The sequence below is a fragment of the Cajanus cajan genome, chromosome 10 (assembly GCF_000230855.2).
Source record: "Cajanus cajan strain Asha chromosome 10, NIPB_CcT2T_4, whole genome shotgun sequence".
Classification (NCBI taxonomy): domain Eukaryota; kingdom Viridiplantae; phylum Streptophyta; class Magnoliopsida; order Fabales; family Fabaceae; genus Cajanus; species Cajanus cajan.
In genome coordinates, this window is record NC_138526.1 from 50,937,234 (window position 1) to 50,951,700 (window position 14,467).

At 31.6% G+C, this 14,467-nt stretch overlaps 2 protein-coding genes across 8 annotated transcripts; both read right to left on the minus strand.

Annotated features, from left to right (window-relative positions):
• Window positions 1-1,089: 1,089 nt before the first annotated feature.
• On the minus strand, window positions 1,090-3,500 carry LOC109788493 (mitochondrial arginine transporter BAC2). Of its 2 annotated transcripts, none has more exons than XM_083065860.1 (3): window positions 3,273-3,500; window positions 2,928-3,189; window positions 1,090-1,987 (listed from the first exon to the last, which is right to left on the minus strand). In XM_083065860.1, the coding sequence occupies exons 2-3, from the start codon at window positions 3,159-3,161 to the stop codon at window positions 1,340-1,342; spliced, it is 882 nt and encodes a 293-aa protein (XP_082921986.1). In that variant the 5' UTR covers window positions 3,162-3,189; window positions 3,273-3,500; the 3' UTR covers window positions 1,090-1,339. The 2 variants fall into 2 exon arrangements, with proteins under 2 accessions (XP_082921986.1, XP_082921984.1); XM_083065858.1 differs by having other exon boundaries at window positions 2,928-3,167; window positions 3,273-3,499.
• Window positions 3,501-7,208: 3,708 nt separating this feature from the next.
• LOC109788485 (acidic endochitinase) lies at window positions 7,209-10,990 on the minus strand. Of its 6 annotated transcripts, XR_003802997.2 has the most exons (8): window positions 9,738-10,987; window positions 9,002-9,106; window positions 8,697-8,908; window positions 8,397-8,607; window positions 8,211-8,311; window positions 8,074-8,112; window positions 7,847-7,944; window positions 7,711-7,754 (listed from the first exon to the last, which is right to left on the minus strand). XR_003802997.2 is itself a non-coding variant. In XM_020347219.3 (7 exons), the coding sequence occupies exons 1-7, from the start codon at window positions 10,933-10,935 to the stop codon at window positions 7,446-7,448; spliced, it is 2,424 nt and encodes an 807-aa protein (XP_020202808.1). In that variant the 5' UTR covers window positions 10,936-10,985; the 3' UTR covers window positions 7,209-7,445. The 6 variants fall into 6 exon arrangements, 3 of the variants coding, with proteins under 3 accessions (XP_020202808.1, XP_020202811.1, XP_029125095.1); XM_020347219.3 differs by having other exon boundaries at window positions 7,209-7,754; window positions 7,847-7,997; window positions 8,074-8,311; window positions 9,738-10,985; XR_002238745.3 differs by lacking the exon at window positions 8,074-8,112 and having other exon boundaries at window positions 7,613-7,754; window positions 7,847-7,997.
• Window positions 10,991-14,467: the final 3,477 nt, after the last annotated feature.

Sequence of the window (14,467 nt, forward strand, 5' to 3'; positions counted from 1 at the left end):
GATAATTATTTTTGGACAGATAAAGTAACAAATTTATCAAATACTTTCATCTAGACTCAAATATAAGTAAAAATAAAAATTCATGAATGATGAATTGAAATATAAGCAATTCATTATTTATATTCTATTTAATCATATCATTTCTAAAAGATGCTTCTATTTAATTATGATAATATTTTAAACATTTTTTAATTTCAATTTTAAATAAAGGATAATTTAAGAAAAAATATTTTTAAATATGATTTATAAAATTAAAGGATATTAACTAACTTTTTAGTTAATACACATTGTCAAATTTTTTTGTATTCAAGTCTAGAGGGAGTATATCAATTTGTAATTGAAAAACAATATGAAATTCTTTTATATTAAAGATGGATAAAATTTAATTAGTGGTCATGAATTTGAATCTTTCGAATTATGTGATTGTTTTTAAATAATTGAAATAAAAGTTTTACGACTTCTAACAATTTTATCTAATTAAAAAGAAATACTTTTAGCAGAGAATACATATATTCTTTATTAAAAATAATATGAATGGATAAATTATTTCTTGAAATTTGTTCAAAGTTGTTTTAACTTAATTAATTTTAGACTTAAAATTATTCTTTTAGCGAGAGTATATATAATATAAAAATTCATCTACATAATTCTAGTTAGCTAGTATTCAACATGATTTGTTTTATTAATATGAATCACAATAATAACACCAAAGTTTGAATATATAAAGCTTTGTATATACTATCTTACTCCCATTATTAGATCGGTTGTAAATTTAACACAATTTTGAATGTACATCAAATTTATAAAACAAATAAAATATATATATAAAGATTTAGATCCAAAATAAAAAAATTGATAAAAAAAGATAAAAACTGAATAATTAGGATAAATAAATTAGTCTTGTTTGTAGTTCTCTCTAAATTTGGGTATATATTTTTTTTTGCTAACAAATTTAAAAAATTTGTTTTTAATCTTCAAAATATAAAAAATTATTATTTTAGTCCTCAAATTTAAAATTTATTTCATTAATATCTATAATTTCATAAAAATATTATTTTACTCATTAATATTATAACTAATAGTAACAAATTGAGAAAAAATAATATTATAAAGTGTTATTCCTCGTTTCTTGGTTTCCTTTTATCTGAATGTGAGCGAATATGTTTGGCATTCGGCAACTACATCAAGTAATGATGATGAAATAGCATAGCTGAATGTCAATTTTCAGTTTTGAGGACACTTGGCAATCGAAAATGTGCTGTGCTATCCCATTCTCATGTCTCCCTCAATTCAAACGACAACTAGTATGATTGTTTCCCACATTTGAATGCTTGAGCTGTCACTTGTGAAACAGACACCTGAGAGAAATCTCATAAGCCGAAAAGATAGCACCGTTGACCACAAAGGCTCTTGCAACCGCAGTTCCCAAGCCCCGCCACAGCACAACGTACCCTTCCTCTGTAACACTCTTTCTCAGGCAATCCAAAATGCCATTATATTTCGGCCAAGAGAGTGTCTGAGCCTGCAACCTCGTCTTTACAACGTCCAAAGGGTAGCTGAAAACCCAGCTCACAACCCCGGCCAGTCCTCCTGAAAGCAGCATAGTATTCAACCTCTCTTCACAACTTGTTCTGCAACCAGGGTGAAGCTTCTCCCTAGCGTATTCGTATGTCCAAAAGTATAAGCCATGTGCCGGTGCATCACGTAGCATGGTGATGCCAAGCCCTCGGTAAATGCCACGCAGACCCTCTTTTTTCCATATGTTTTTGGCCACCCTTATGGGACCCTTTTGCGGTTCTCTTGTGTTGTGCTTGTGCAGCTGAAGGCGAATCTTCACTAACTCCACAGGGGAGAGCAACATGCTCTGCAAAGCGCCGCTACAAAATCCTCCTAACGCCACACCCTTGTAGGAAGGAGGCTCGTTAATTGAAACGGACGAGCTAAATGCCCTCGACAGAACTGCGTAAATTTGGAAAACCATTGCGTTCTGCACCCAACAAATAAAACTCTCAATCACTTCGCTTCTGCTCACTCCTCACTCACATTTTGAGTTCATGTGATCACATTTTGTATTCAACTTTTTACTGGTTTTTTTAATCCTATCAATAAGTGTCCTAACAATATTAACTAACAAATATTAATATTATTTTATTTTTATAGTTTTTCTTTCTTAAGCTGTTAAAAAAATATCATCTAAAAATTATTAGAATAAGTTTAATAGTAAAGGTAGAAATAGTATACACAAAATCTCAATTTTAATATTTACTGTAACTTTATAAAAAATATTAACAAAAAATGTATAATTAATATTCTGTAAACAGACATAATAAATTATAATATCTTGGAATATCCATCATTAATTTTCTTTATTACCATCTAGGGTATAACTGAATCCTGAAATTTATTTTGAGACAGCCTTTCTGCAAGTGAGTTGGCTTCAACCATTGTACATTTAATAATCAATGGAATTACATAACTCATGAAAACTGGCAGATTGGTTGGTTGTGGTCTCCCACGTGAAGGATACAAAGGGATATACCCCCATTATCCACACGTGATGCCCCTGAACTTAAAACATAGAACGTAATGGTATGTTTGGTTTAAAAAATGATAACGAAAGAAATGAAAGTGAGAAAAAAAAGAAAAATAATTTTTAAACGGTTTAATACCAAAATAAAATTGAAAGGAAAAAAAATAATAAAAATAAATAAAAATTAAATATAGTATTATTAGTAGTGTTGATATTATTTCTCAATCAAAATCAGAATCTTATTTTGATACTTACATTTAATGTAAGATTCGGTAATATTTATTTATGCACATGTAAAACAATAGTTTTGAAAAAGAATGACCTACGTACGAAATTGTAAAGTTAATTTTTTTTTTTCTTTTTTGATAAAATGAAGGGATGAAAGTGAAAGAATGACCTGAAAGGTAACAGAGGCTAAAGGTGCAGCCATGCCACGGTAGAGAGCAGTTGGTCCTTGTTTGGCGAGGAGATTTCTAAGGATGGTGAAGGCAGAGCCATTGTTGGAGTTCTGTTGCATCACACGCAGCGTGTCTAATGGGTAACCAGAGATTATGCCAGCAGTGCCTCCAAACCCTCCTGCAACAAACTCTTTACCGGTGCTGCTCGCAAGAAATTCTGGCCAAAATTCCATTACCACCTTCCTCAAATGACAAGTAAAACTGTTACAATTTTATAGGCCCAAGCCTAATGAAAAAGATGAATAAGAAAATAATGAGAGAAGAATGGTCTACACGTAGCATACCTTAATTAGTCACGGAACTTGGATGTGATTTCACTATCTCGCAGAAGCGATCCGCTAACTTTTTGAAACGTGCGTTAACAAACAAGAAGCTAGGACAGGAGGAGGAACACCTCGTTTAAAATCTGAAAATAACGTCACGGAATAGGACAATTATGTTTTGAATAAGTAGTGGGAAGTGGGTTGCAGAGATCGCCTTGATTGTGAGGTGGTGTGAGATCCACTTTCTATTTGCTTTCCAAAACCAAGAAACATTTAAATATATTTATAAAAAATACAAATTCATTAATTTTTTGGATCAATAAATGCATTTAAAAAAAAATACAAAGCTGAACAAAATTTGAGATAAAGATTTAGTACATAACTGTCTAAGACATAGTAAATGTGAGATTTGGTGAATGACACTTTTTTAATCATCTATAATAGATCTAATACTATTTTAAAATAGTAAATTTGAGTTTGACTCAACTCTACAAAATTAACTTATAAGGTGAAGATTATTTTTTATTTATATATTGAAAATGATAGATAGTCAAAACGACTATTCATAAATCTTTTCAAATATATAAAATATTAATTTAAATTATAAAATATTAAATTAAATAATTATTTTTTAATAAATTTATTATAAAATATTAATATTTTAATATTTCGGATCATATTTCAGACATTGAATAGGAGGATATATCATTCTTTTTATATATTATATAATTGTCTAATTTCTAGGTGACGTGAGACTTAAAATTTTCTTAATATTTAGCATGAATTACTTTCTAGATACATGATTTATTATAAATTAGATTAATTCTTGTTATGTATCTAGATATATAATTTATTATAAATTATATTAATTCTCATATTTGTAGTTGAAAGCATAATATTCTTTGTCTCGAATATATGTTAAAAAAATCATACGAATGAAGAAAATTAGTTAATGTTTTATTTGTTATTAATTTTTTTACGCCAATATATGTTATTAATTATAATTAACAAATTAAAATTTTCTTTTAGCTTTATAGTAATAATCAACCATTTTTAAAGTTATTCAAAGATAAATTTATTTTATATCCTTAATTTATTCTTAATTTTATGTCTTATGCATTTACTTATTTTCTATTTATTGGATTATGAGTATTAGTATTAAATATACTAATTACTTAAAGAAAACAATATCTTTAAAATAAAATTTAAATTTATAGTAAAATTAATTAATTTAATTATCTTAATTTAAATGATTTGTCTTATATTATTTATAATAACATGAAGTAGTATCACTCAATTTAATTAATTTCATTTAAAAACTAATTTTCTAAATTACATTTTATTGAAACTAGATATCAAGAATAAAAATGATAATTGAAAATATAATTTTAATTAGAACATCTTTGGTGTATATATCTTATAAGTTGGTTAAACATAAACAACAATTATCGGAAGAAAATGTACATAATTTTTTTATACATAATGTGACTTTGTAGGATCCAATTAAATAAGATACTCAAAATGAAATTTTAAGTAACATTTAATATACATTTAAGATATAATATAAGAGAACAATTAGGACATGCTTCTAAACTCTTTAGGCCTATTTTAAGGAAAAAACTTATATAAAAATAAAGTGATATTTTCGATCATAATTTTATACTTAAGTCGACATTTGAAAATTTGTTTGGCTCTTAATTATTTTTAGTTAAAGAATTTAAGTGGGCTTCTTCTAAAGTTATTTTATTGGTCACTACTTTATAGGTGTTAATCAAATGATTGAATTGACATGGACTTTCATGAGAAACCTCGGTCAATTCGTTTTGTAACTCGCATGATTGAATTGACAGTAGCAGAAAACTACTTATATTTGATGAAGAAACCTATGTGGTCAGAGAACATAATTTGGTCTCCTCCGGGAAGCCCTGCTTGAAGCTTAACGTTGATGGTAGTAGGATGGATGAGTTCCAAGTCATGGGCGTTGGCAGGGAGGTTTTGTTTGCTCATATGCAAACGGTGACTCCTTAAGAGCTGATTACAGTTTTGTTGGGATATGGGGTTCAAAAGTATTATGTGAGTCACACTGTGTGGGGGCAATACAAGCTGTTCAAGGCCCAAAACAAGTTAAAGATAGTTGGCACAAGCACAACGATGTTTTATGTAGAATTAAGGATGCACTGGCGTGGGACTGGCATGTCACCTTAGTCACTGTTTCGCGCACTGCAAATACAGTGGCCCATGTTCTAGCCGGATGGGGTGCTAGGAATGCTGCTACCGATGTATTGTGGAGGAGCCTTCTTGATTTTGCCTTACGTGCAGTAGAAGAAGATCTGTAATTTTATCTTTTCGTACTTTACCAAAATAAAAATAAAAATCAAATGGCTCAACAAAACTCAATTTAGCATTTATCTGAACAGAAGTTTTTCAAAGAATACCACTCAAATCTTTTATGGGCCGATAGCACACCAAAATAAGGGCCTAAGTTTATTCATAAATAATAGGGTTGTGTGTATATTCACTATGGTGGAAGCCACGTCAAATTAGATCCAATTTGGATAGATTTATTATCTGATTCAATCAAATTTTAATGAGTTGAATTAAGTTAGGTTTGTTCAATTTTTTTTTAAAATCTAATCCAATTATAAATGAGTTGGATTGGATTAGATTAATCGGATCAATATAATTAAATATATTTATTTTTTGTGAAAATTTAAATATTTCAAAATATATGTAAATTATTTGATACATTATTATAAATACAATGTTATCAACTTATAAAATAAATAATGATACAAAGTAAATTCTAAAATAAATTTATTAATTTGTTACATTAAATCAAAAGTCTGGTAAGGATAAGAAGATTTTAATCTCTAGTATTCATCTGTTTGTAAAGTTTGAGATGTAGTTCTTTTTCTATCATTATGTTTTGCTTTGTGTTGTAAGCGTTTTAATCTATACTGATAGTATTGTAAACTCTTTTGATCACTCCTTATAATTAAAAGAATCCTTATTTACTAAATGAAATTTTGCCTTTTTAAAAAAAATATATATATGTAATGTTGATAGTGTTGCTTTGCTTGATTAGAATGAATTTTGATGTCTATGGAGACTTCATTATATCTTTGTGGAATATCAGCTCCATGGAACTGTGGAAGTTATATAAACCAATGCCAATTGTATTATTTATTTGTGTTTGTGGCATGTCTCCACGTGTTTCCTTCCACGTATATTGTTTACCTCGGACGACATCCACAGGTCAACATTTTGCCAATTTGCCATTGGGCACCAAGCTGAGAGGTGTCATGAAAACAGATAAAAGAAAGGCTTAATGTTGCTTCAATATTTGAGATGCATTCAAATGACAAGGGCAATGACGTAAAGCTAAACTAAGAACGAAAGATACAATAATTTGATACTGTCTGATGACATGGGAAAGGGAATTTCTGTTTATCACTTTCGGAAATTAATTTTTAGAATGCTGTTTTGAAATAAATAGATGTGTCGGCACTCGGCAGCAATGAGGATCAAAGACTTCCTGAATTGATTTTATTATTACAAAGGATGTTCTGTTGTTAACTGCCGTGATTCACAAACCTCACTTATATAGATAAAGGTTGGGGCCATTGCATTGGAAAGCTGTGTGCAATAGTAAACTTCACTCATGAGATACATACAGGTTGGGCGTCTAAACCACAATGGTTATCAAATTTTATTATATTAGTCTATTAGATAAATTTGATCCATGTCTTGGTAAAACTATTTCATTTTTTTGTCCAGCTTGTTGGCGTTAGTTAAAGCAAAATTTTGTAATTAAACGCAGAGAAATATTTAGACTTTATTCCACTTTTAATCTCTTTACAATCTTCATTAAAAAAAAATAATCAGATTTAACGATGTCAAGTGAACAGATATGAATAAAAATTATAGAATTAAAATAATAAGATCAAATTTGTGAAATGAAGATATAAAAGACGACCAAAAGCCAACTAGGTCATACATTTGTTGCTTGCTAAATTAATAATCAGATATATTATCTAAAAGGAGTGAAAGGCTAAAAGCCATGCTTTCTTAGCATAAACAACAAAACCAAGAACTATCACGGCCAAAATGATGCTGAAATTTCAGCCAGGTAATAATCGTTTGTAATTTCTTCAAAATCTTAAAAAGTAGATTACGGTGTACACAATTGTACAATTATCTTCCATGCGTACTAGACAGTGTTACATCATTTAAGGAATTAAATTCTTGCCTACTGTAAGGAGGCTCTGACTCTTCCACAATCTGATTGATGAAGAATGCTGGCTTCTTTGGTTGAGGAATTTGGATTGTATCATTTGATAGAAATGAAATAATATCTACCATGTTTGGTCTATCTGTCGCTTGATCTTGTACACACAAGAGGCCAATATGAATACATCTCAAAACTTCATTGCGAGACCATAATTCATTTAATGTTGGGTCTATCAGCTCCAGAACTCTGCCTTCATTCCAAAGCTGCCACGCCTACAAGAATCTCGACATCCTTAAAATAAAACTCTTATCCTTTGATAAGCATAGATTTAATGGACTAAAGACCAATTATTTCTGAAACTTACGTATCCTATAAGGTTGAGTGGGTGATCCGAATGATAGCGACTGTTATTCTTCTTGCCACTAAGTATCTCAAGTAGCAGTACACCAAAGCTGAACACATCTGTTTTGATTGACACAACACCATTTATTGCATATTCTGGAGCCATGTATCCACTACAAAGACAAATGTTTGCATAAAGATAAATAGAAAATGGAAATTTAAAAAATGAATGACTGTAAACAAACTTACTATGTACCAACAACTCTATTTGTATTTTCTTCTGATGCTCTTACACCAAAGATTCGAGCCATGCCAAAGTCAGATATTTTAGGATTCATCTCATGATCAAGCAATATATTACTTGCTTTCAAGTCTCGATGTATCACCTTTAGTCTTGAATACTTGTGAAGATACAGAAGTCCTTGAGCAATGCCTCCAATGATGTTCAGCCGTTTTCTGCAGTCGAGCAAATTCTTTCTTGCAGAATCTGTTTAAAGCAAGGATGCTTGTTAATATTCTACATGCTAACATTTGGCACATTCTTCCCTTTGTTAAGATAAAAGAAAGCCTACCAAACAAGTAGAAGTCTAAACTATTGTTAGACATGTACTCATAGACCAATATTCTTTCTTCTCTCTGGATGCAGAACCCTAAAAGCTTTACAAGATTAATGTGCTGAAGTTTGGCCATGAGTTTGGCTTCATTTGTGAACTCTATTAGCCCTTGTCCAGAATTTTTTGATAGTCTCTTTATTGCTACTTCTTGCTGATCACTCAAAGTTCCCTGAAGGTATCATTATATCTGTTCTTATTCTGATACTTTCAAATTTAAGTATGCAAATTAATTATTTTGCAGATATAGTTTCAAATTACCTTATAAACTGGACCAAAACCACCCTCTCCTAGCTTATTAGCAACTGAAAAATTGTTTGTGGCAGCATCGATGGTTTCAAAAGTGAATATTTCAACCTCATTGCTTGTCTTTCCCTTGTTCTTACTTTTTATGGTTTTGCCGAACACCATTGAAAGCATAGCATTACCTCCAATGTCATGCAATATCTTCTCCTGCATCTTCTTTCTCTCCACTGGTGGTGTGACACGAAAATATAAGTTATAAAGAGGTCTTACATGATGCTTAAACTCAAAACCATATCTAATTTTTACTATATGGTAGTTACCTTTTGCTTTGTATTTTCTCAACAAGGCCCGACATAAATAAAAGATCACAGGCATTGCAAGGGCAGCTCCCACCCCAAGGATGAGCCATATCCACCACCCCTTTCCTGCAACATATAGGAAGATAATTTACTTCTCTGAAAAGGTTGCTGAAAAAAAATTTAGATTGCAGTTAGAGGGTTTGTTACTCATGTATTCTTAATATATATCCTAAGCAAGGTACTTGAATGAAAATACTTCCAAAGAATCAAGAGTTATGATCAACTGCCTGCATCCAATTATCTGTAACTGGTAGGTGCTATTAATTGTGATTACTTCTTATTATTGTCGAAGATTATTCAGTAATTCCTATTTTTTTATGGTAAGAAAGATCACAATAATGACAACAAGATTCAAACCTAGAACTTTATATATACTATCCAATTTTCTACTACAAGGCTGACCCTAAAAGTTCAATATTCAGTTAAGCTGAAGCCTTATATGTCTATTTCATTAAAATGTTGAAGATAAAGCAACCTTTTCATAACATAAATATAACATTTTGAAATGAACTAGTAAAACAAAATGGCAAATGATAACAAATGTCCTTACATTCTTATTACTGGTTCAGTAGAGAAAACAAGATTTACTAAGTTTACTAGTCAATGTGATTTTCATTAAATGTTTCATATTTGTTTTAATTTCCTAATCAGTTGGGTTAGGACTGTCTTTAGGGGACACAAGGGAATCCGAACGAACCTTTGTGTTCTTCTGGAAGCAGTGTAACAGAAACGTAGATTGGCAGTGCTAAATCCCCTGAAGCTTTGAAAAATTTGGTTCCTTTGACCCATATCTGGCATCCGGTACTGTCAATGTGATTTATTGGGGCATATGCTTCACAGGAACAGTTGTTCTTACATGCAATCTCACAGCAGTTTGTTCCATTGTTGTCTTCATAAACTTTGATGCCAACAGTGGACATGTCACCAACACGTTCAACAAAATTGCCATCCCGACTCCTGCATGAAGGAAGGCTTTGCTGTGTGCACAGAGGATTTGTTGTCTCATTTAATTGAAAATTTTGAATGTAAGTACCGTATACATTCATTATATCAGGGTGGCTTGACCACAACATGACACCTCCATATTTTGATGAATTGTTTATTGCAGGTAAAATCTGAGACATCAATACATCAGCTGCAACATAACCACTTCCAGCATCAGCTTGATCCGCTGGTAACCCCAAAAATAGTTTCCCTCCTTTCAATGATGAGGCCCATTTGTTCCATGCTTCTAAGAACTTATTGAAATTTTCTTGGGTACAATCGCATGGAGGATTGTTATAGAATTGTACCCAGACATAGTCAAAAAAGCCTGTATCAAGGGCCTCACCCAGGTTAGCATCAGGAAATGGACACTGAGGAGCTGCTGACAAGTATACTTTGCGTGTGGATGAATGTGATTTGAGGTAACTTGTAAGGTTCCCCATGTATGATGATCCAGCTCCTGCTATGTCAAAGTCAATGCCATCTAATACTGCATCACCGAATGGGCGTGATGAGGAGGATCCACCAAGGAAATTGTCCCACAAGTAATTTGACACATTTTTGGCATCCTCAACCGAAGTTAGAGAGTAAGTGACTGATCCTCCTCCAATAGAAAGCATCACCTTGATCCCTTGCTTTTGACAATTCTTAATATCTCTCCCAATCTCAGTGCACCCATTTGTGGAAGTGTTACAATGACCTGCCAGATTGAGTTTAGGGGTTTGGCCATTCCCAAACGTGGAGAGGAATGCTATGTTGACATAAGAGTATATTCCTGTTGCACATGTTTCAGTAAGGTTTCCCTCGTTGGTGCTTTGGCCCCAGTAAACTGCTATCTTTTCGGCTTCAGAGGGGTTAAGGAGTTGGAGGATGAGGAACAACAATAAAGGGGAGAACACATTTCTGCTCATCTTCCTCTGTTCTTTGTTGTCACTTATTTTTGTATATCAGTCCAACCTATATATTAATGATTTCGAAATCACCTTAATTTAAGGTGTTTTCTTGTCCTTGTGATTAAAAATTCCACACGCGCCTTTGAAGTTTAACACATTTTGTCTCTCTTTCCACCCTGTCGATGACTCATTCAAAAATGATACACTATTGACTCGTTGACTCATTATCTACTCTTGTTTATGCAACTATTTTCCAGCACTAAAGTAATTTTAAAATAATTTTACGCATGTTCAGTTTTTACACTTAATCATCATTTCACGAAGACACGAAATATATTTTTTTTTATTAGTCAGTGATAAGAGTAATCCTATTTATTTATCTCCTACAAATTATAAATATTTAAATACACACGTTATTTTTTCTCTATTTCTTTTTCTTAATATATCAATCATTTATTTATTTTTTTTATCTTTCTTAATAATATTGTCAGGGATGGAATATATATAGAAAATGTTTAGATTTAGTAAGAATATTTTTTTATATATTATGAGTTATGATAAATTAAATTTTTTTTTATACTTGTGTACAAATTATAAGGAGTAAATTGAATGAAAAATTTATAAAATCTCCCTCAACTTTAGCAAATAAAATTTATTGTTTTCTTCTCAAAGTTGCTTTGATTTTTACAAAACAATTTAAAACACTTAGACCAATATTTGCTAAAAAAAAATAGTAACTTAATTACTTAGATCATTTATTTATTAAAAACACATCACTTAGTGTAGAAAAAAAAATGAAAGTGAAATTTTTTTTCACATTTTATGTCATTTTTATTAGTTTAAAAAATTGGTTGTATTAAAACATCTCAATTTACTAAGATACCATAGTAATTCCTTTTCCTCATTTCGTATTTCTTCTTGCAAATTTTCATTTGCTTGTTGAGATTTTCGTTGAAACTACTTTTGTTATCATTGTAAATCATTTAAATTCTATCAACGGACTCAAACACGGCAAGTATACCGGTCGTTCAAGTAGTAAATTATATTGTATTCACATGAACTAGTAGGTAAAATAAGCATTTATTGACTATTCGTGATTAAAGAATGATTCCAATTTCATAGATTGTCATGCAAATTTGAATTAAAGATTATGACTATTGAAATGTTAAACTATAAAATTAATTGTGTATGTGTGGAAGGGATAGAAATGGTGTTGTGGTTTTGTAAGATTGTGGGGTTAGAAATCACCGAACGTCACACTAATGAACCTTTAATCTCTTGTTACATTCATTGCTTAGTCAACCCATAAGTTTACTCAAACCTAATCCCTTAAGCAAGAGCCTAGGTGCAAGTAATGAATATCAATTCCTTGAGTATCCAATACCTACACCCGCATTACGGGTTAGGGTTTAAGACTACTAATGGGTCAAGCTCCATTCCTAGATACATTTCCCACTAGGCATTTGTTTCAGAGCTAGTTTCAATAGTTATTTTTCAATACCCAATGGAACATATATCAAGCAAAGGAGGATCAATCCAAAGCAAGTATTAAGAACAGAAACATACACAACAATGAATGAAACAACATATATATATATATCATCAAAAACGTAAAGATTACATAAGAGTTTCGTTGGTTACATCTAACGCCACAAAATAATGGGTAGAACCACTCAAAATAATGAGGGTGAAACAAAAATGGAGATGGAAGAGAGATGGAAGAAATGAAGAAAAGACTCACACACGAACGGTCCCAAGCACCGGGAATCCCTTCCTCAGCTCCTAGAAGTCGCTCAATGTGTGAATGAGGGAAAAATCCTCGAAGACTTGCTCAAATACGAGTTCGGGGAGTCAGATTAGGGTTACCACGCCCGGCGCATTAGTCTTTGCGCCCGGCGCAGGGCCTTCCAGAGAGTTTGGTTACTCTCTGTCTCAAGACACGCTCGGCGCAATTTCTTTTAAGTCGGGTGCGACGTCTTCTAGAGAGTTTGAGTTGCTCTTTGTCTCGAGCACGCCCAGTGCGTCTTCTTGTGCCTGACGCATTTCTACATTGCAGAGAGTGTGACTCTCTGTTCTTCTCAAGCCCGGCGCGGGTAGTCTTGTGCCCAGCGCAATTACTCTTCTCCTGCTCCTTAGCTCCTTTAATTTCCAATCCAATGGGCCTTCAACTTTCAACTCTTCACCCAACACCTGCACAAAAAATGAGGTGTATCAAGGTATTGTTAGATGAAATTGGGTTAGCTATATCTACACAAAAATTGAATCAAAAAGAGAACAATTATCTTGCAAGGGTGCATAGGATGGGTGGAATTTTTCAATAAGTCTTGACTAAAAAGAAGTATAATTGAGACTTAACACTTTCTCTCTTTTATTTTTTACTCTTCACCTCACATACTTTGCTACTCGAGAGTAAAATTCTTTTATGCATTATTGAATCTCAAATTCTATACAAAATGTTGGCTAGTAATGCTTTAATCTTTATCTTTTTTCCTTTCCTTTATTTTCTTTTGGTTTAACGAACTTTTTTTCTTCTTCTTTCAGCAACAAATCACAATTGAAGTTAATAAAGACGAAGTAAGATATGGAATAAAAAGAATGTTGGACAAATTTTTTTGAAATAAGACATCGTCGACCTTTTTCCGAATGATCCTGATTACAATGCACATGAAAGGGTAAATTTTCCTAATCTCATGATTTGCTCAAAGAAATGCAAAGAATTCTATTTAAAAAAATTGTAACAGTCAAAATTGAATTCAAATATTCAATCATGATTATGTAATCAACCTATTAAATGTTTCTTTCTTGAGTGAATACTTATAATTTGATCAAAGGGAATAAGATCTAAAGCTATTATCCTCCTTTTTAATTGATTTCTTGAGTAAAATCATCTAAAAAAGGTTCCTATTGCACTACATCTTGCATTGTCCAATTTTTTTTATGCATGTAGTAGTATATTGTAATATGTTATTTACACGTGTGAGTATATGCATTAGACTTATTAGTCATCGATTTAAATTTTTTAAACTTGGACACAATTTGAAGGGCTTCTCATGTCAAATGAACTTCTAATAATTTAATTCTTATTCATATATTTGTTGAAACAAATACTTTGATTGTTTACTAATTAATGATAAGTAAAACTCACTTCATCTAATTAAGACAATGAGTTAAGTCTTTCCTCCAAAGCCTTGTTGTGCTAGTCTATAGAGAAGCTAAATCATGTATGATATGTCATTTACACCATGTGTGAGTATATGGAGTAAGCTTATTAGTCATCTTAGAGTTAAATTCTTTACACTTGTCTGAAGGACTTATGGTGGAGCAAAATATGTCGCCATCCTATTAACTCATTACAAAGTTTGCTAGTTGTGTATCAGATCATGTTCAAGACCTTTGATCCACCAAAAGCCCTTTAACTTGTGTGTAAAGAATTTAACTCTAAAATGACTAATAAGCTTAATGCATATACTTGCACATAATGTTAATATCATATCACACATAATTAAACACAAGAGTTCTTTATAAAATGATACAACAGGGCTTTGGAACA